Source organism: Erythrolamprus reginae, chromosome 3 (genome assembly GCF_031021105.1).
Source record: "Erythrolamprus reginae isolate rEryReg1 chromosome 3, rEryReg1.hap1, whole genome shotgun sequence".
In the NCBI taxonomy this organism is placed as follows: domain Eukaryota; kingdom Metazoa; phylum Chordata; class Lepidosauria; order Squamata; family Dipsadidae; genus Erythrolamprus; species Erythrolamprus reginae.
Genome location: NC_091952.1, coordinates 202,136,232 through 202,159,513, shown reverse-complemented (window position 1 = coordinate 202,159,513; position 23,282 = coordinate 202,136,232). Strand labels below are relative to the sequence as shown.

General features: G+C 37.2%; 1 protein-coding gene across 2 annotated transcripts in view; it reads right to left on the bottom strand.

Moving 5' to 3' along the window:
* The window catches only part of CABLES1 (Cdk5 and Abl enzyme substrate 1), a 60,899-nt gene extending 38,922 nt beyond the window's left edge, over window positions 1-21,977 (bottom strand). Inside the window, exons 1-2 of one of the 2 annotated variants that reach the window (XM_070747629.1) lie at window positions 20,755-21,977; window positions 6-77 (exon numbers count right to left, since the gene is read on the bottom strand). In XM_070747629.1, the coding sequence (XP_070603730.1) occupies window positions 6-77; window positions 20,755-21,431 (749 nt within the window). In that variant the 5' untranslated portion in view covers window positions 21,432-21,977. The remainder of the gene's footprint in view (window positions 1-5; window positions 78-20,754) is intronic. The other variant, XM_070747630.1, reaches the window with a different exon arrangement.
* Window positions 21,978-23,282: the final 1,305 nt, after the last annotated feature.

The window sequence follows — 23,282 nt, the reverse complement described above, 5'->3', positions numbered from 1 at the left end:
CCCACCTCCTTAAAGGAGCATTTTCCTCAATGTCTTCCAAAGTTTCCAATGAAGATCTCTGGGAAATTAGCCGACGTCTCTCAAGAGAAAAAAGAAATAAATAAATTTAATTTTTGAAACTTATGCAAATTGGGAGAGTTTGGAATGGCCAAAGTGTCAGATATTCTGTCAAAGATGTAAAGTAATAATAAAATAATACTTAATTGGTGGAATATTAAAAAAGAGTTTTAATAATATATGAACAAATTTTTAAAACATTTTAATTTATTAAACTAAATAAATGATACATTGAAGTTTTCAGAATAGTTTTATATTAAGAAATTTAAAGGACAAAGGTTTTTTAGAGTGAGTAACTGATTTTAAATATTTTATTATATAATAATAATAATAATAATAATAATAATAATAATTTATTAGATTTGTATGCCGCCCCTCTCAGAAGACTCTAATTTAACTATAGTTAAATTAGTTTAATTAATTGGCTTTAATTCGTTTAATTATATTATTAAAATGAAAATATAAAATTGAATGTTATATTTTAGTAGTATATTGATATTAGAATTGATTTTAACTTAATGAACTATAATATCAAAATGGAAACATAGATGTAGAATATTATTAATTGTTTTTCTGTATGGATCGGATCACAGTTAGATTTTTTTCTTTCTGTATCAGTTAGACTTCTATGACAAGCGGAGCAACTGTAGCTCCTTTAAATGTTAAATGTTGTTTGTGTTGTTTGTCTAAAGAAAAATCAATATATTTTTTAAAAAAAATAAAATAACATAATACTTGTTATTCAAATTGGTACTCCTAATTCCTCTATTTTAAAAGAGTTATATTTCAACCTATTTTAATATAAAATCATAGTATTTTTTTTTCAAAAAAATCTAAGATGACATTATTTAGACCATTCTAGAATGGTCATATAATATGATACATCCAAATTATACAGGCATGTTACAGATCTTAGAAAAAATATAAGCATACTGCCTGATACCAAAAAAATAATAAAATATTTCCATGTCAATAAATTGTTCTTGAAAAAAAAATATCTCCTGTTTACAATCTGTCAATCAAAAGGAGCTTTGTGCCTGCACTCTCTTCTCTTCTCTGCCATTGGATCCTCAGCCTAACTGGTTTACATGGTATGATTTTGGTTTAAAGCCCTGGGTGGAGAAACATATTTCTTGTGAATTAATCAATTCAGGTAGCGAACACAATTTGGAGTGGCAACTCAATTGTTAAGTGAAATGGTCGCTAAGTAAAATCACAGTTGTGTTTATAATCTAACATCAGTTTTCTGTTGCTTTACAGACCTAGGAACATGGTAAATGCAAGGATTGGTTACTTTTTCATTACCCACTGTAATATAAAATAGTTGACAAACAAGATAGCGCTAAGTGATGAGTACCTATGTTTCTATTTCACACAACACACTGAACATGTAGATAAAATTTAATAAGCAATCGATATGAAACTATGTTCTGCATACAGCCTCCTTCTAATTGGGAAACAAGGCAGAAATAAGCATTACAACAGTTCACTCAGTCTGTTCAAAGTTACAATGACACTGAAAAAAGTGACTTATGACCATTTTTCATTGTAGCATCCCCATGGTTATATGATTAAAATTTGGATGTTTGGCAACTGGTTCATATTTATCATGTGTCCCGGGGTCACGGAATCACCTTTTTCAACTTTCTGGCAAGCAAAGTTATTGGAAAAACCAGATTCACTTAACAACCATGTTATTAATTTAACAACTGCAGTGATTAACAAATGTGGCAAGACAAGTCGTAAAATGGGGCAAAACAAACTTAACAAATTTCTCAGTAATATAAATTTTGGGCTCAATTGTGGTCGTAAGTTGAGGACTACCCATAATTGTTCCAAAGAAACTCCAAAGGTCATTCCATGTCAAGTAGACCAATTTTAAAGATAATCCCCACCTTACCATCTCAGATTTTGATGAAATTTGGCACATAGTTTATTTATGATATAAAATTATGCTGTGCAAAATTTTAGTTCAAAAGACTAAAACTTGGGAGTTGTAGGAGACCTCAAGTAAAGGGTTGCAAAATGCAGAGTCAGCAAAAATGACATTTTGGGCCAACTTCCAGAAGCTGTAAACGTGGCAGTTTCAGTAGTATGGTTGGAGATCTTTGGAAAACCCCATGTACCTAGTCCTATTACTTTTTACATGGTTCAGGCTCAAACTTTGCAAAAAAAAAAAACCCTCAAAAATGAATTTACAGCAATCTTCAGGCTGCTGTAGTTTCAAAACTACTTGGCCTTTCAGGTTGATTTTTGGCAGGTGTACTAAGTACACAGCTGCAATGAGCACTTCCAATTTGCAGCACTTTCATTCAAGTTCTTGAAAAAATATATAAGTTCAAAGTTGGTGTTTAATGGGTTTTTGCCAAATTTTGGCTATATTTGATGCTCTGTTTTATCCTGTGGGAAAGCTTCAATCATCTCCAATTTAGTACCATTAGAAAGAGCAGATTCTCCTCTTTAAGAATATATTGTTTTAATTTTGGAATCTCTTCATATAAGGATTGAAAAAAATGTCCTGAAGTGTTTGCAGGCAGCCTATGATTTCTGCATTGCACCATTGATGCAAGTTCAGTAAAAGTGCACTTTTTTCAATAAGCAGCATTTAAAAAAAATAAAGAATAATTAATAGCATACTGTTTCTTGCTAATGCTGAAAAATCAATACATTATTTTAAAAATAATACATTGTATGCTCTGACAGGTTTGCCTATGGTCCCAGGAGAATAAGACTAAAATTTACTGAATTAGCCACTTGCTCTTCTTGAAAATCTTATTACTGTACATTTTACATTTTAAAAAACCTGATGATGTTTTAATTTAAACTGTATCTAACCCCAGTTTCTTCTTTGCAGTTTCCAATTATTCTAAACTTGAAAAACAACACATAACATGAGGTCTATTCCCAAATTCCAACAAGTACACATATGCCAATCTCAGCTACGTCATAAACTGCAGATGATATTATGCCAACAGCCAGATTTTTTGCATAAATTATTCAAGTTTTTATATTGCTATTTCCCAATTTGCTCTTTATATAAGTATTTTTGAGAGACATCCAGAATTAGACATTAGCTGCTCTTCTTTTAATAAAAAAAGTAGTAAAAAGTGAGAATGTTGATGAAAGGCAATCTAAGATATCCTGCTTCTTGAAAATGATTAAAATGTAGGAAACCTGTCCAATATTTTACATAATACAATATTCTTTTACAAAATATTTTCTCTCATTCATACTACCTCGGCTTAATCTTTGCTCAAAGTTGGACCATTTGCTAAGGTTGCTATTTATTCTCTGACACGTGCTTGCTTTGCATGATATACCATTCTTATCTCATTCAACAATCAACTTTCAACTCCCTACTCAAGCAAAACATCATATATATAAAAATAAAACTAACAGAAGAAAATAATCAAATAATAAATTAATAAAATGTTTCACATTTGTTTTCTTGAGTATCCATGGTAGTCTCAGAAGCCTTTTCCTACACCAAAATTCATTACTCTTTCTATCTTGTTTCTTTCATTTCCAACTTTGGTTTCCATAAAGTGTTAGTTAGCTAGTTAGTTAGTTAGTTAGTTAGTTAGTTAGTTAGTTAGTTAGTTAGTTAGTTAGTTAGTTATTAGATTTGTATGCCGCCCCTTTCTGTAGACTCGGGACGGCTCACAACACAATAAAACAATTCATAACAAATCTAATAATATACAATTTAAAATTTAAAATAGTTAAAAAAAAACCATTTTTAAGCAGACATACCTACAAACATACCATACATAAATTATATAGGCCCGGGGGAGATGTTTCAATTCCCCCATGCCTGACAACAAAGGTGGGTTTTGAGAAGTTTACGAAAGGCAAGGAGGGTAGGGGCAGTTCTAATCTATGGGGGGAGCTGGTTCCAGAGAGTCGGGGCCGCCACAGAGGAGGCTCTTCCCCTGGGGCCCGCCAACCGACATTGTTTAGTTGATGGGACCCGGAGAAAGCTGACTCTGTGGGACCTAATCGGTCGCTGGGATTCGTGCAGCAGAAGGCGGTCTCGGAGATATTCTGGTCCGATGCCATGAAGGGCTTATAGAAGAAGCAAGAAACCATTGCTTGAACATTTCTGATACAGATTGCTTTTTTCAATCTATGGCCACTTTGTTGTTCTCCAGATTTGCTGGCAGTTTCGATATAACCTTTACTAATTCCTCTGTTCCATATACCATATATTTGTAGATATTCCATCAATTCCCGCAGCCACCCGACTTGGTAATGACCAAAGAGGTGATCTAAATTCATCTTCTATTATTAGAGTTTCTTGCGATGATGGAACATCTTCTAAAATATTTTGCATGCTAACTATTGTACAGCCTTTTGGTACAGTATGTCACAGAAGTGAGTACAACATTGTGTAGTTTTGAGGGGACAGTACATTTACAGTATTATACAAGCTGTATACTCACTACTTTACATTGTAACCAAGAATCATTTCTTCAGTGTTGTCACATGAAAGGATATACTTAAATATTTACAAAATGTGAGTGTGTACTCACTCCTTCCATCTTTGATTTTTTTTAAAAATCAGTTACTATCTGTCCATTAGCATCCTTTAACATGCCAATTCAAAGTCGGAGCCTCCTTTGTGAGATGAGGCTTAATTTCTCTTTCCTATGTCATATAATTCAACCACATTTTTTGACCTTACTTTTCCCATATTAGCATTTCAGTATCCAAACACATTCAACATTCTGTTGATTTCCGATTGAACATGACTATAAAACCCATCAACATCATCTTCTCCTTCACTGGCTGAAGTATAAACTTGGACAACCATCCTACTGAAAGGTTGTATGTGAACTGTATTGCTTGTACTGTCAATAAGTACCACACTTCCATATTTCCATATTTCTCATTTGCCCTTTGAACCTTATCTCAATTTTCTCAGCATGCAGGGCTTCCTTTTCAAAAATATTTCACGCACATTAATATATATTGTAATTCTTTCAAGTTTTTAATGTATTGTTTTCATTCACCCAATAATCTAAAAAATAATTATTCCAGTATCCTTAAAATGTTCTTTGTTTTCTTGCCTACATTTTTTTGCCACAATGCTTCCTCTCAATATTCATTATACAATAGCTTCCTTACATTCTTTTTTTAAAATAGAAATAATCCACACATGTTCTTTTTCTATATTCCCAATCTCTTTTATTTCATTAATCTACCCAGCAGTCTTCTTTGGCATTTGGTAAGATAATTTTTACTTCTGTTCTAAGCAGCTACCATACCCTATTTCCCTATAGCCATTTTTCATTCCTCTATGCATTAATATGTTTTCCAATATTGTTTCTATATAGGACTTATACTTTATATTCCTGCCACTCTTCTACTTATATTCTAATTTCTTTCATTTTTTTCTAATATATCCATTTCCCCAAAACTTACTACTTCCTCCCCTAAATGGATGTAAATAAATAAGTAAATAAATAAATAAATATGTACAGTAATGTAAAATTCAATTGCATCCAAGATTACATTCACAGAATTATAGAACTGTGAAATTCATCTAGGTCAGGGGTGTCAAACACACATCACATTGTCATAATCCTTCCATCCTTTCAAAGTCAGTAAAATGAGGACCCAGATTGTTGGCGGCAATATGCTTACTTTTTGTAAACTGCTTAGAGAGGGCTGTAAAGCATTGTAAAGTGGTATATAAGTCTAAATGCAATTGCAATAATGTGATGTATCATGACTCCCCCCCCCCCTTCGCTAAACCGGGGGTAGGCACATCTGGCCCATGGTCCGCGAGTTTGACACCCCTGATCTAGGTCAATCCTCTGCAATGTGCAGAGAAACCAATTAAATTATATTTGAGAGGTGGCTGTCTTAATAACTTCCAGAGTTGTAAAACTCATCACTCTATAATTAGCTGGTTCCACTGTAGTAATGATTTTACTACTGGAAAGGTTTCCCTTATGTTTAAGCAAGATGTAGATACTGTAGTTCTAACCTGCAAACACTATTTTGGCAGTGGTTTACTCTCCAAGTTTGTTTCCATTGGTTCCCAAACGTTTCATTACCAGACTAGGTAACAGGATTCCCATTCATTATGTTACCTAATCTGGCAATGAAACATTTGGGAACTAAATGTACACAAGCTTGGAAAGCAAACTACTGCTGAAATCTAAAGCCTGAACTACAAGTATTTTCTTCTATACACATTATTTCTGATCTGAATTTCTTTAGCAATGCAAAATAGTTGCTGGCCATTTGATATGCTTTCACGTATTTGAACACATTCAGTCTTCTTTTCACCAGACTGAACATACCAATTTCTTACAATCAAGTAGCCTAAGTTATCTTTGTTGCCATCCTTTGAACTTATACAAATTAGAGCCATAAATTCTGACTTTCTCTAAATGTGAGTTAATTAATCAGTTGACAACTCACACCTGGTCCACAAGTGATAGCTTTCATGTAATTAATTTCAGATGTAACAATTCGCTTTTTATCTTACACTGGGATCTAGATCATCTGTGTTTCCATCACTAGTACATGAAAAAGCAAGAGATCGTTCAAATGTATTACAAAAACATCACTTGAACAATTTTTACAAGGTAGACATGAGAGTACTGTACAGTACTGCAGCAAAGAATGAACAAAAACACCACTATTTACAAGGACATGCACTTTCATCTGTGCATTTGACATATCAGGACTGAGGTCACGACCATTCCATTCCGTAGGACCCAATGAGACCTACATTATTTGAAAGAAATTTCCTTTAGTAAAACAATTTAATATTTTACTGCAATTTTAACAGTATTTAAAAAATTGTAGTATACATAAAGGTAAAGGTTCCCCTCGCACATTCATGCTAACCTTTCCCAACTCTAAGGGGTGGTGCTCATCTCTGTTTCTAAGCCGAAGGGGCACTGATGACAATTTCATAGTCATGTGGTCGGAATGACTAAACACTAGTGATGGGCGAACCCAACGGTGTTCGGGTTCGGCAAGTTCGGACGAACTTTATGCAAAATTCGACCGAACCTGAACGGGGAATCCCTCCCACGAAGAGATTCCAGGGGCGGAGCTTTGACGTCACTGGCAGGTTGCTAAGGACGCCAAGGTGATCACTTCCTGGATTCCATGGAATCTAGGAAGTGATCACCTTGGTGTCCTTAGCAACCTGCCAGTGATGTCAAAGCTCTGAACGCCGAACACGACCCCGAACTTTGCCTGAAGTTTGAAAAAAATTCGGGTTTGTGTTCGGCATACTGAACACCGCAAAATTCGGTATGGACCCGAATTGTGCGGGTTCGGTTCAGCCATCACTACTAAACACCTAAGGCGCACAGAATGCTGTTATCTTCCTACCAACACGGTCCCTGTTTTTCTACTTGCATTTTTACATGCTTTCAAACTGGTAGGTTGGCATAAGCTGGGGCAAGTAACAGGAGGTTCTTTATGCAGCACTATGTATTCAAACTGCCAATCTTTCTGATCGACAAACTCAGCATCTTAGCCACTGATTCACCACACCCCTTGCTATACATACTTTTCCTTAAAGAGCAAACACAATGGAACACTAGCAACTGAATACTATTGTCAGATTACTTATTTTATCTGGATACCTATATAAATATCTAGTTCCAATCAAACATCTTTAGATGTTGCTATCAGTAACTCCAAATTCCTAATTAGACTATGCCTGTATTAAGAAAGTGTTGATTGATCCGCAATTATTTTAATAATATACAAAGGTCAAATAAAACAACAGAGTAAGTGGAACTGCTTTTATTTTTTATTTTTCATTTTTTAATTGCTAGTACAAGGCCAAGTTCCTGAATAGACTACATTGTTTAGGCCTTCCAAAAATATATGACACAGTAATTCTATAAAACCTGTCCAAGAAATGCTGCACAATTATTATGTAAGTTGAGCTGAAATGTCAATAGAAAAAGAAAAAAATGTCAAATCAATCGTGTCTCCACTTAGGGTACAATATTAAAAATAAGATGAAAGATTATAAAAAGAAGATGTATGAAAGAAGACTATGAACATTAATTCCTTTTCAAAATATCATCAGTTTTCTTAAGTGAGTATAAAGTTTATATAGAGCATAAGCCATATGTATTCTGGTATACAATAAAAAGGGCTTATTTCATTTAATTATAATGAAGATAATTTGTCCTAAAACAATATGCTAGTAATACAGGAGATAACATCAAGGGTGTGCGCACCAAGCCAACATTTCATCAAAATGCCAAAAAACATGCATTGTTATGCCACAATATAAGTTCTGCCCCTTCTTTATTTATACTTGACTTTTTGATGCCAACACCCATTAATACGGAAAACATCTTGTCTATTTTGTTCCAACTCAATGTATTCCACCCAGTCAGACTGAGATGTTGCAACAATTATTCTCTTTGCTAATATTTCCTGTCAACATCTTCTTTTAAGTTATAGAAAGGCCAAAAAAAGAAAGGGGTGTGTGTGTGTGGGTGGGTGTGCGTGCACGGACACACATTTATTGACTATCTTAAGCTTAATAAGTGGTAGTCGATTTGCAGAACTTATTTTCAGATTATAACTGCCCAAGAAACTAACTGGTACCAAGATTAACACAGTAAGAATTGGAAGGGACCTTGGAAGTCTTCTAGTCAAACTCCCTGCTGAAGCAGTTCACCAGTAATGGTGAACCTATGGCATGTATACCACAGGTGGCACACGGAGCCATATCAGCTGGCATGTAAGTCGTTGCCCTAGCTCAGCTCCAACGTGCATGTGTGTGCCGGCCAGCTGATTTTCAGCTTGCACATGCTGTTTTTATTACTGTTGTTAGCGGCCCCGAGTCTATGGAGAGGGGCGGCATACAAATCCAATAAATAAATAAAATAAATAATTTTTTAGCTTCCGGACAACTTCCAGTAAGGGGATGGAAGAAGGTGTTTTTACCCTCCCCCAGCTCCAGAAAAGCCTTTGGAGCCTGGGGAAGGCGAAATGCAAGCTTACTGGGCCCACCAGAAGTTGGGAAACAGGCCGTTTCTGGCCTCCAGAGGGCCTCCGGGGTGGAGGGGAGCTGTTTTTGCATGCTCTTTCATCACCCGAGGAAAACAAAATGTTCACCATCACTGCAACCATTCAGACAAATGGTTGTCCAGTCTTCTTAAAATATCTTTTAAAAATTGTGTTTAAAGTTTATTTAAAAGAAACAGTGACAAGACATTACCCGGGGGTGTTATATCTTTTTAAAAAGGATTAAACTTCAAAAGAGGAAGGAAAATTGGCTAAATCCATCTAAGATGGATGCCAGAGGTGCCAAAGAAAATCTGATTTGCAGAAAACATGTGAAGCTTGATTTTGAGATAACAAAATAAAATTGAATCCTAATCTCGCTATATCTAGTTACTGCTTGTGCCTAGAAGTCTGGTCAATTAGATTCCATCCTACACACGGAAGGGGTTGGGGCTTCATGTTTCCTTAACGTTCTTTCTCCAGAGCCAGCCAGTGCTCCTATAAATAATTCAAAAGTACAGAAGCTTCCAGGTAGATTTCTCCCTCAGAATTTATCAAGGGGAAAGGAGTTCTTCACACTGAAGAATTTAGTCAACTGACAAACCTGTTCTAAGAAGATAAATTCAAAATTTATTGACACTTTCCCTATTATCCATTAAACTAATACATAGGCCTTATGTCTGAAATCTTCTGCTTCAATGATGAGTCATCTGATATTTTAGCAATTACTTTTTATTCAAGAGAAGCAGCTGTGTTCCTTGTTTTTTGTACCTGTTCTTCCCTCCCCTTCCCCCACTCTCATTTTGGTGGATGGATAAGAGATGTACCAGATGGAACGAATTCTGGATTCTACACATAAGAGGGGACCATCTAGAATTCACTGGACAGGATCCCATGAAACATGAGACGTGTGGGAAGAGGCAAAGAATGTCTATGTACCAAATGTTGCCTAACAACTCCACCTGAATTTCTCACAATATGCCTTGTCCGCATGAATTGCCATTGCTACTGATAGAAAAGTAGACCTTCCAGTGATGGTCACTTTATAACAGGAGGGGAGGGTGTATCTTTCATCTCTCTCTAGTCCAGTGATGGCGAACTTTTTTTCCCTCTGGTGCCGAAAGAGCGTGCGATCACACTATTGCGCGTGCACAAGTGCCCATACCCATAATTCAATACCTGGGGAGGGCGAAAACAGCTTCACCCCCCCCCCCAAGACCATATGGAGGCCAGAAACGGCCTGTTTCTCAACTTCTGGTGGGAAGTTTTTCCCCCCCCCCAGGCCCCAAAGGCTTCCCTTGAGCTGGGGAAGGTAAAAACGCCCTCTCCCATCCCCCCCGGAGACTCTCTGGAAGTCAAAAATGCCCTCCCAGAGCCTCAGTGCAAACCAAAAATCAGCTGGTTGGCACACACATATGGACTTTAAAGCTGAGCTTGGGCAACGGCTCACGTGCCAGCAAATATGGCTCCGCGTGCCACCCGTGGCACCCGTGCCATAGGTTCGCCATCACTGCTCTAGTCCGTCCTTTTCTGTCATTTTATTTATCTATTTATATCTCACCTTTAATAGTTTTTCTAAGTAGCTCAAGGTGGAAAGGGAGAAGGGATTCTGTGTCCATTTGCTTGGCTGGTATTTGCATGTGGGAGGGGGGATGATTCTGAATATAGGTGTGCATGTAGGAATGAAGACTTGGCTTTGGGAATGAGGAAGGAACCTATGAATTACTAAGAGGAACATTCAGAATACTCAGTCCTGAGAAAGCATGAAAAATATATACAAAATGACCGTGCCCTGGTTTCATTCAGTGTAAGATGGGGCAGAAAGAAACCCTGGCAGGCTTTGGATTCTCTTAATGTATGTAGTAATTATTATTATTGTTGTTGTTGTTGTTGTTGTAGTAGTAGTAGTAGTAGCAGCAGAAGAAGAAGAAGAAGAAGAAGAAGAAGAAGAAGAAGAAGAAGAAGAAGAAGAAGAAGAAGAAGAAACATAGATTGATGGCAGAAAAAGACCTCATGGTCTATCTAGTCTGCCCTTATACTATTTCCTGTATTTTATCTTAGGATGGATGGATGTTTATCCCAAGCATGTTCAAATTCAGTTACTGTGGATTGACCAACCATGTCTGCTGGAAGTTTGTTCCAAGCATCTACTACTCTTTCAGTAAAATAATATTTGCTCACGTTGCTTCTGATCTTTCCCCCAACTAACCTCAGATTGTGACCCCTTGTTCTTATGTTCACTTTCCTATTAAAAACATTTCCCTCATGAAGTTTATTCAACCCTTTAACATATTTAACTTTATTCAACCCTTTAATGTATTTACTATTAATAGTAGTAATAATAGTAATAATAATAATAATAATAATAATAATAATAATTCTTGTTATTTTTATGTTGTTATTGTTGTTGTTGTTGTTGATTATTATTATCTGACTACAAGCATAGACATGATGCTGTGGCACTGATGATCCACTGGAACTTGTGCCGGAACTACCATTTACCAGTGGCAAAGAACTGGTGGGATCATAAGCCTGAAAAAGTGATTGAAAATGAGCAAGCAAAACTACTGTGGGACTTCCGCCTTCAGACTGACCGAATTCTGAAGCATAACACACCAGACATCCAGGGGACAGCAGAATTGAGGAGAAGCAGCTAGAGAAATTAGTGAAATACGAAGATCTAAAAATCAAGCTGCAACAACTCTGGCATAAGCCAGTGAAAGTGGTCCCAGTGGTACTTGGCACGCTGGACGCAGTGTCAAAGGATCTCAGCGGACAGTTGAAAACCATCGGAATTGACAAAATCTCCATCTGTCAATTGCAAAAGGCCGTTTTACTGGAATCGGCAAACATAATTCACCGCTACATCTCGCAGTCCTAGGTGCTTGGGAAGCGCCCGACTGGTGATGAAATGCAAAATCCAGCATAATGATCTTGTCTGCTGTGTTGTATTGACATAATAATAATAATCACGCAGTCCTGGGTGCTTGGGAAGCGCCCGACTGGTGATTTAATATGAAATAGTAATTAATAATAATAATAATATTAATAATAATAATAATATTAATAATAATAATAATTGTTGTTATTTTTATGTTGTTTCTGTTGTTGTTGTTGTTGTTATTATTATTATTATTATTATTATTATTATTATTATTATTATTATTAGCCACTGGTAGATGGTAGTTCTGGCACAAGTTTCAGTGGATCATCTGTGCCACAGTATCGTGTCTATGCTTGTAGTCAGTCTGTGCGATCTTTTTGCAGCAGCTGAGTATGTGATCGATTGTTTCATCTGTTTCTTCTTCTTCTTCTTCTTCTTCTTCTTCTTCTTCTTCTTATTATTATTATTATTATTATTATTATTATTCCTGGGATTCCTGCTTTGCTTTTTTCTTGACCCTGCTTTCCTCAAAGGGTTGAAGACTCACAACAATTTACCCACCTGACCAAGCAATCACTGAGTTGTAAAAAACTGCCAAAGCCAGGCGAGCGAAGGGTAGTGTCCAGCCAAATTGACACAAGCTCAGTCTTCAGGCAGATGGAAGTTAATACCCATATGTGACTACTCCTGCCAAGAGTACCAGAAAACTTAAAGTTCTCAAGATTAAGAAATGCATAACAGATTCACTAGTATCTGAACAATATAATATAAATAGTTCAGTGAGTGTGTTTATAATTGGGTTGATCAATTTTAAAGCCAAATTTGCAACAAAATCATATAGTGAGAGTTGCAGTCAGGAAGCTACCCATGTTGCTTCCATTTCTTCCATTGTATGTCTTCCATTTCTCCATACTACTTTATTTTTCAAGGGTTTATTTCCTTACTAACAAATTAGCAGCTATCACCCTTGCTATTTTGATCTGATTATATGCCATCATGTTGGTGTTGATTCTTATTGACTACAGAGCCAATAAAATTTTCTTAATACAATTTTAGAAGAGATATTCTCCAATGTCTCTTGAAGACATGCAAGCCATAGGCGTAAGACATGCAAGCCATAGGCGTATGTCAAGTAGATGCTGTAGACTGAAGTAGCAGTGAAAAGCATACTGCGTACCCTGCAAAGAACAAGATGTTTTAATCTCTCCCATATATCAGATGGCTCTTCTAAGATGGTGTCTCATGCAATATCTGCAATTAATGCTTGATCAAATCTGATCAATATAGCAAATGCAGCAGATACAAAACATGTTTCTGAAATCAATCAGAGACAAAGTTGTACTTACTTTTAAATTCCTTCTAAGGTACAGTACAGCTTCATTCATAAGCCCTCACTCCTCCCTGACCTGAGGATTTTGATTATGCTATGTAAGGTACATATTCTAGTTGGTTACCTAAATCTATGAGAAGAATTTCCACTGGGATTTCCTTAAAACCAGGTCCTGGTTTATACAATAATTTTATACAGTTAAAAAATAAACAAAAAACTTCAAGTTGTGACTGATACTGGCATGAAAACTTAAAGAAAAACAGTTTGAAGGGCAGGGGATCCAGGGGGAAAGCACTTTGAAATTTCCTGATATTTCCCTGACATTTCCCTGTAACTTGCAGTCGTAGATGACATCACACCAAATGGCTAAGCTGTAGAGAAATATCGGTAGCTGAGGAAGTAAGTTATTGCCACAGTTATGCTCATTTTTGCTTGACTCTGCCAGGCAGCGTGATACATTTTGTTTCCCCCCCCCCTGATTTATTCCATTTTTTTCACAAATTCACTGATAATTCCCTGATATTTCCTAAACCACCAATTTCCCTTATAATTCCCTGATTTCCCAATTTTCCAGGTTTGCTGGACACCCTGGAAGGATCACAGTGCAAAAATAACTACATCGAGTTACCAAATAATAGGTCAGGCCACATCATTTAGTATTAGGGAATTGTGCCCTGCAGGTATTTGATTAAAAAAATAAAACTACAACACACTCACATCATCAATAGCTCCAAATGTGTGTGTGTGTGTGTGTGTGTGTGTGTGTATACCATACATACATAAAATTATGCAATCTATAATTTATAATCTATAAACTATGCCATAGTTTCAAAGTGTATCACATGAGAACATACAGTAGCCAAAATAAACAAATACATCATTTCTACTTCCTACTGGCATAACTGGTTATGCCACAAGACTTTTTCCAGGAGGAGATGCTGCACTGCATTCACTCAATCTCTTCTATACGCAATCAGAAATGTGAAAGATTCCTCTAAAGTAGTAATTAAGTTGACAAAAAAAGATATTTTGGAAAAATGCCTTGAAGCTGAATTTTAGCTATATTTAGTCAGAATTTATAACGTAGTAAATGCAACAATTATATTACTGCCAAAATGTGATAGCATATAAATAAAGCAATACAAAATGACATCACACTGTATGGAAAAAAAATAAAGATTGGGTGCAAAGAAGATGGCTTCTGTAGATACTGCATTTAAGTTTCTTATTCTTAAGGCTCATTTCATTTGTTTTTTTACTTTGAAAAGCACAACTAAAATGATTTATAAGACGATACTAAATAGAAAGTGCATCCTCCAGATTCCACAAGCATTTTGTGTCACTGCAACTAGTATTTAGCAGATAATTTGTGAAAACGTACAATGCTACCTATATTTTGATGTAAATAGATGCTACCAGAAAAATGAATAAAATGGCAATGACATAATACTACAATCACAGACTCCTATGAAAGTAACTTGTTTTGTGTATGAATACACCTTCAAGTCAATGTTGACTCCTTGCTACTCAATGATGGATTGAGATACAGATCTGTGGAATATGAAACTCATAAATTTTCCATTAGAATGACTAGACTTGCAAAGAAAAAGTAATAATAGTTTTAAAATATGGTTTGGCATTTGTTGAAAAATATGTAATGCCATTTCATAGCTTTATGTACAATTCACAGGAGAACTGAGGTGGAGAACATCTCATTTATGATATATAAGTTTTATATTCTATCAATGGAATATTTGAATACTATTTTACATTTAATTGATGTAGTATATTTTACAGAGGGAAAAGCAGATGACATCTATTTCAGTTGGTCATATACTTCAAAGGGCAAAAATTGCTTATTTATATGGTGTATTTCCCTAAAATTTTAATAATACAGTTAAAACTGAAAAATCACTAGAAGAAATATGATCCAACCAATTAAAAATTCAAAAGACACTTATACTGAGATTTCTGCCAAGCTAGCAAAGGATGAATGGATGGATGAGCTTTATAATGATATGTCACCATGATTCTACTTTCTCTCATCTGGTGCTTTTCACATATTCTGGATCATAATTTCCCATCAGTAGAAACATTTTACCTCTAGCAAACAACTACTGGTAAAGTATACATTGGCTTGCCACATATCACTCTGCATAAGGTAACAGGTACTTGCATACTTAAATTAGACTCAAATTAAATATTTTAAGCAGAGAAAATATGGCACTTAACAGTGAGTGGCATCCATTGTATAATGGTAAAGTTACAAAGTACAAGATCTATCTCTAGTAAACCTTGAGGATTATTTCATACCAGGAGAAAATATAAATCTTTTAAATAATAAAATCCTTTTCAAGGCTTTGAACTAAATGCCAAATGGCTGCCAGGGCATTATTATAAACATACAAAATAAATCTAGAAGGCCTTATTAGCTGTGTTTACACAACATGCTAAATCCAGATTAAGAAAATGCAATCATTGTTTTGGCGGAACATGTTATACCCAACAAATAAATCATATTATGGATTAATATGCATCCTGATTTCCAAAACAATGGCTCAGTTCCAAAACACAATAAAGCCAAAATTATTTTATCTTATTTTAATTTGGTATGAGCATGAATTTAGCTCTATTTTGTTTTTTAAAAGGAAGAGATAATTAAAGTATTTAAGGTCCAAAACACATGCTTCAAATTGGTAAAGAAAAAGAAAAACAAGGTAGAATTGGTAAATATGGAAACACTAGGATATCACAAATAAATGTTACATTTGGATTAGAGAGGTTAATTTTCTGTGCTGCTATTAACATGATTTGGTGGATGAAGACCATAGCATGCTTTCTCTTTCATCTCACAGGGGTTTTGTTATAAATGCTATATTCTTGAAAGACAGAATAGAATAGAATTTTTATTGGCCAAATGTGATTGGACACACAAAGAATTTGTCTTGGTATATATGCTGTCAGTGTATATAAAAGAAAAAATATATTCATCAAGAATCATAAGGTACAGCATTGAATGATAGTCCAGCTTCAAATAAGCAATTAATGAAGACTATTGTGATATTAGTTATTTCACATTAAACTTTTCTCATGCCCTGCAGCCTGCAGCCTATCACTTATCACTTTATTATAAAAACTACTTTGCCCCTAGAACCTGGTCACAATTGTGAAAGTTTGGGGCAACAATTTCTAAAACCTGATTTCTAAACCCATATTTTTTTTCTTTAGAAGTAGTATTATTTACATGGATTTATTTTCCCATCATTAATCATTTATTGATGGAAAAATGAGAGCAAGAGAGCCACATTGGTATAGTGGTAGGCAATGGCAAACCAATTCCTAAAAACCTTGCCAAGAAAATTGCAATCATTTGTCTGGGCAGCCACCAGCTAGTATAAATACTATATAAATCCTTATCTAAGCAATTGCACATTGTAGCAAATAAATACACATTTACCTTTATAATCATCTATCTTGACTCTATAATGCACTCTTTTTATCCTAACCAGATCAACAAGACTACTTAATATCCTGGGGCAGATACAAACCTGAGGTTTCAACTGCAGTAACCAAATGCTCGTCTTCTGCCAATTATTCTTGTTAAGATCTAAATCAAGTTTAAAGCAGTTAGGGGGAAAGATTTACAGATTGTTGCTCTTATTTATTCACCTATCACTGCTTAGAAGACTTTCTTTAATATTTTAAAACAGGTAAGATAAAGATGCTTTTAAAGATCCTTTTATTCAAAAAGAGGCTAAATCAGCACCTAAAAAACAATAACTTATTGGACCCAAATCAGCATGGCTTTACTGAAGGCAAATCATGTCAGACTAATCTCATTGATTTCTTTGACTATGTCACAAAGGTGTTGGGTGAAGGTGGTGCCGTGGATATTGCCTACCTGGACTTCAGCAAAGCCTTTGATACGGTTCCACATAAAGAGCTGATAGATAAATTAGGGAAGATTGGACTTAATCCCTGGATAGTTCAATGGATTTGCAGCTGGCTGAAGCGTAGACATCAAAGAGTTATTGTTAATGGCGAGTATTCTGAGCAGAGTCAGGTTACAAGCGGTGTGCCGCAAGGGTCTGTTCTGGGTCCTATTCTTTTTAATATGTTTGTGAGTGACATAGGGGAAGGTTTGGTAGGGAAGGTTTGCCTATTTGCCGATGACTCTAAAGTGTGCAATAGGGTTGATATTCCTGGAGGCATCTGTAATATGGTAAATGATTTAGCTTTACTAGATAAATGGTCAAAGCAATGGAAACTGCAGTTTAATGTTTCCAAATGTAAAATAATGCACTTGGGGAAAAGGAATCCTCAATCTGAGTATTGTATTGGCAGTTCTGTGTTAGCAAATACTTCAAAAGAAAAGGATTTAGGGGTAGTTATTTCTGAGTCTCAAAATGGGTGAACAGTGCAGTCAGGCGGTAGGGAAAGCAAGTAGGATGCTTGGCTGCATAGCTAGAGGTATAACAAGCAGGAAGAGGGAGATTATGATCCCGCTATATAGAATGCTGGTGAGACCACATTTGGAATACTGTGTTCAGTTCTGGAGACCTCACCTACAAAAAGATATTGACAAAATTGAACGGGTCCAAAGACGGGCTACAAGAATGGTGGAAGGTCTTAAGCATAAAACGTATCAGGAAAGACTTAATGAACTCAATCTGTATAGTCTGGAGGACAGAAGGAAAAGGGGGGACATGATCGAAACATTTAAATATATTAAAGGGCTAAATAAGGTCCAGGAGGGAAGTGTTTTTAATAGGAAAGTGAACACAAGAACAAGGGGACACAATCTGAAGTTAGTTGGGGGAAAGATCAAAAGCAACATGAGAAAATATTATTTTACTGAAAGAGTAGTAGATCCTTGGAACAAACTTCCAGCAGACGTGGTAGATAAATCCACAGTAACTGAATTTAAACATGCCTGGGATAAACACATATCCATCCTAAGATAAAATACAGAAAATAGTATAAGGGCAGACTAGATGGACCAGGAGGTCTTTTTCTGCTGTCAGACTTCTATGTTTCTATGTTTCTAACCCTGCCTAACTTCCAAGATGAATAGAATGTTTACTCTTTAAACCAGTGTTTCTCAACTGTGGCAACTTTTAAGATTATGTGGACTTCAGCTCCCAGAATTCCCCAGGCATCACGGTTGAGAGGCACTGCTTTAAACAAATAGGCTGTAGCAGCTTCCCATTAAGAAAGGATCAATGCTGAAAAACAACAGAGTACAAGTGATGGGGTGATGCATCAGCTCATACATAATGCATGACAACAGCAAAGAATAAATGAAGGGATTAAGATTTCAGATACTAAGATCAACACTCCCAGAAAACATACAAAAGATTAGATATGACTGTTATTTTAAACGGCAGTTTACCAGTGTTAATTTCAGAAAGGTAATGGAGATTTCTCATTTATTTTGCGATGATTTCATAATACGAAGATGCCATAAAAATGAAAATTACTGATGCTGAACCCATTATGATATTTTACAACTAGCATCCAAAGAGAAAAAGAGAAGGAAGAGAGTAAATGAATTTTTCAAAGCTACTTCTTTGCATCAATAAGAGTTGAACAGCCTAGTTTCTTCCCTCATAGGAAGGAGTTCTATTTTGTCACCAAACTCAACAACTGGATCAGAAAAGGATGATATGATCAAGGTGCAGAAATAGCTTTACATTATAATTGATGGTTTGATTACTATATGTAGTTTCAGTATTAATAACACTTAAGTGCTATTCTAAATGTTACAGGTAGTCTTTAACTTACAAACTTTTGTTTCGTGACCTATCAATATTACAACAGCACTGAAAAAATGAGTTATGACCATTTTTCACTTCAGACCTTTGCAGCATCCCCAATGAATCAAAATTCAGGTGCTTGGTAACTGCCATGTATTTATGACAGGTTGCACTCTTCTTTTTTTGGAAGGGGTGGTGGTATTTGTGATGTAATCACCATTTGTAACTTTCCCAACCTGTTTCCAACGAGCAAAATCAATGGTAGAAACCCAGATTCATTTAACAACTGTGGCAAAAAGTTGGTAAAATGGGGCACAACTCACTTAACAGCCTTGTTTAGTAACATAAATTGTGGGTTCAACTGCGGTCATCTGTTGAGGATTACTTGTACTCAGTAGTAATTTCAGAGGTTGAAATGCAATTGGGAAAAACTGACTTCTCCATTAGCCTAAAAGGGCAGGTCTAGAAATTATTGCCCCAAATTTTCACAATAAGAAAATGACATAAGTCCTGATTTCAAGACTAGCACTGAGATTTGGTTAGTTGTCTTCAAAACACTGATGAAATTCATCATACTCATTTTACTTAGGAACAGAGACTGCAATCTTCATGGTTACAATACAGAAGGGGGCTGCTACTGCATTTTTCTAAGGTGCTTTAACTCCTTAGTTTGTCTTTTAGCTTTGAGATTTCTTAAATCTTTCATCCACCTACTAACCATTTTAGCTTCTGAGCCCAGACAGGTGCAACAAGTCACCTGTGGACAAGGATAGATTAGATTAGATTAGATTAGAATTTATTGGCCAAATGTGAAATTTGTCTTTGATGCATATGTGTAGTATATTAGACTTCTGATTTAACTTAGATTGAGAAATCAAATAAGTGCTAACAGTGTCAATGCATAACAACAAATTCCCCTTAGATGACATTTGCACACAACCCCGTTTTGCATTTTCATTGTTCAGTTCAAATCTCTTGCTAAACGTTAAGTACAGTACCTCAAAAGTACTGAAGTTTCTCTGAACATGAAGAAAATATTTTCTTCTCACCACTATGTTAAAATTGACTCCTCTACCCGTGCACACACATTGGAAACAATTTGGAGATGCCTCAAACCCTGACATTTCTCATGGTGGTTGTTCAAAGCCTTTTTGGAATTAATTGGCAAATAAATTGCAGTAATAAATAAATAAGTGGTCAAAATTGAGAACACAGTTTAGCACTCTCCTAAGCGCCTGATATGTCATTGTATATTGTTTTATCACTGTTGTGAGCCGCCCCGAGTCTGCGAAGAGGGGCAGCATACAACTCTAATAATAATAATAATAATAATAATAATAATAATAATAATAATAATAATAATAATAATAAATTAGATTTGTATGCCACCCCTCTCCAAAGACTCCGGGCAGCATACTATTATTATTATTATTATTATTATTAATAATAATAATAATAACAATAACAATAACAATAACAATAATAATAATAAAGTGAACAGTTACCAGCCCAGGCACAACTTCCATATTCTTAAAGAGAGGCGTACCTTTGGGCATGGGCAGAGCGATACAAAACTCAAATCACATCTCAGACATTAGATACCCAAAGAGCTTCAAGGTCAGATTTAAAGCCTGGTTTGTTTCCTTCAGGGTTCCCCCCCCCCCCTCTCTTGAAGAAAAGGAGACATTCTACACGCGCTGGAAGCCCTTCTGGATGCCACTCACCTGGACCTCTGCAGCTCAAAAGCGCTGGCGCCCACCGGGCCTTGTTCGAGGCAGCAATAGTTCTGTGGGGTGGTTCTGGCGAAGGAGACGGGCAGGATTCCCTGAGTGAAAGAGTTGAGGCGACCCCTGGCACAGGGGGTCCCAGAGGAGGCCGGGAGGGCGGCGGCGGCCACGGGCACCTGCACGCTAGCGAAGGCATCTTCGTTCTCGTCCTCCTCCGGCTCGTCGCCTTCGCCCCGCTGCTGAGGCTGGCCAGCCGCTCCCAGGGGGCTCGGGAGCTTGAAGCTGTTGCCGCCGCCACCGCAGGCATAAGCTGCATACTGCTGCGGGGCGGGCGACTGGAAAGCGCTCGGGTTGCCCCGACGAGTCCTAGCGCTGCTGTTGCTGCTTATACCGCAGGCTGCAGCAGAAGGAGTCCTTGCGGCGCCGACGTCGCTCTCTTCGCCGCCCTCCTCGCCTTGCAACACCGGCCGGCCGTCCAGCGAGATATTCGTGAGGAAGGAGAGCGCAGCCTGCCTCCGCCGCGGGTCCATGCGCGGCGGCGGCGTGAGCTTCCTCATGCAGGGCTCCAGCTGCTGGGGGAATATACTGCCGTCGCCGCTGGCACCACCGGGGCTGCTGCTGGTAGAGGCGGCGGCGGCGGCGGGAGGAGCCGCCGCCGCTGCCGCCGCCGCCATTGTCTGTGGCGCTCGCCCGCCCGCCCGTCCACCCTCGGTCCCTCCCTCGGAAGGGGCAAGAATGAGCCTCGGAGCGGCGGGCGCGACCTCCCCGGCGGCGAGCGGAGGGTTAGCAGCAAGCTGAGGCGAGGCGAGGGAGCGCCAGCCGCGCCAAGCAGGGGACTTTTGGCTTGCATGGCATGTCTTCCGCCTCCCCCCCGGCTGCCTGCATGGATAGAGCGCCCGAGTTATGCACCCCGCCTCCCCCCTGCCTTTCCTCCCTTTCCCCTGCTCGGGCTCCTGCCTTTCTCCTCTCCTGGGCCAAAGTTATTGGCCTTTATAGGTGCAACTCGGCCCGTCGAACGCTTGGCGCAAAAAAACCACCACACACACACGGCAATCACGTGTGGGGAATAGCTTGGGAAGAAAAACAAAAGCTCCGGCCAGGAGGAGGAGGAGGAGGAAGAGGATAAAGAGGGAGGAGGAAGGAGAAATGGTGGGGGAGGAGGAAGAGAAGGGAACTAGGTTTAAGGAAGCTCCTCCAGTGTTTTTTTCCCCCTTCCTTCTACTTTTTCCCCTCAATCTGCTTAGTGGGAGGGGAAGCGAAGAAGGTGGAGTTCCGCTTGTGTTGCACAGCACATGGTCATGAGGCGCTTACATAAGTAGGGCCAGGTCCTAGAAATTGGATGGGATCTTAAAATTGATGGGATCCCGTCCTGGTTCTTGGTCGGTTTTTAAAACAACGACGGCCTTCCAGGTCGCAACAACATAAGAGCACGCAACAGATTCAAGCTTAATATTAACCGCGCCAAACTTGACTAAAAAAATATGACTTCAGCAATCGAATTGTCGAAGCGTGGAACGCACTACCGGACTCCGAAGTATCATCACCATAACCCCCGACACTTTACCCTTAGACTATCTATGGTCGGCCTCACCAGGTTCCCAAGAGGTCAGTAAGGAGCGTACATAAGCGCACTAGTGTGCCTTCCATCCCCTGTCCTATTGTCTCTTCTATATCTCATATATCTTCTCGTCTATCTCTTCTATCCATTATATCTCATATATCTTTTCTGATATTCTCTCTAGTTATATTTACTCCTATATTTTCTCTTCTATACTCTTTGATACATTCTACTCGTATATATCCTCTATAACCTTCAGTGTGTATTATTGTGTATTGGACAAATAAATAAATAAAATAGATAAATAAAATAGATAGATAAATAAATAAATAAATAAATAAATAAATAAATAAATAAATAAATAAATAAATAAATACCGTAAGTGGTGAACATAACACATTCTACTTTATCCCATCTGAGCCAGCTAAACTTGTCTTCTACTCCCAATTGGACCATGAAACCTGCCTGACTGAAATCTCATCTCCCCACACACACACACACATTCTAGTTTCAAAATTACTTTCCCTATTATCTTTGATATCTTCAGAATAAAATACGCCCATTAAAGACTCCAGAGAGATGCACTTTCTCTAATTTCTATCTCTCGTCTCTATCCATTCATAAAATTTATTCCAAATCAAATAATATCCTGTATCTTTAGTCGCTCAGAGTCCGTTTGGAGTGAGCGGCATATAAATGCAACAAATAAATAAATAAAGTTACATCTTTAATTTTTCAAGTTAATTAGAGAAAGTAACATAACGATTAGTATTGAAAATACAAACGTATATGACTATAATCCCAATAATCCAACAAAAAAGTAAATTTAATGTAAGAAGAAACAAAATTCTTTTGTTTTACTAATATTGTTCTTATATCATTAGTATTGTTATTAGTTTGTGTGTTAGCTATCATCTTTGGTGTGTTTTTATTTGTAAATGCCCAGACAATGGAGTGTATTTCAAAA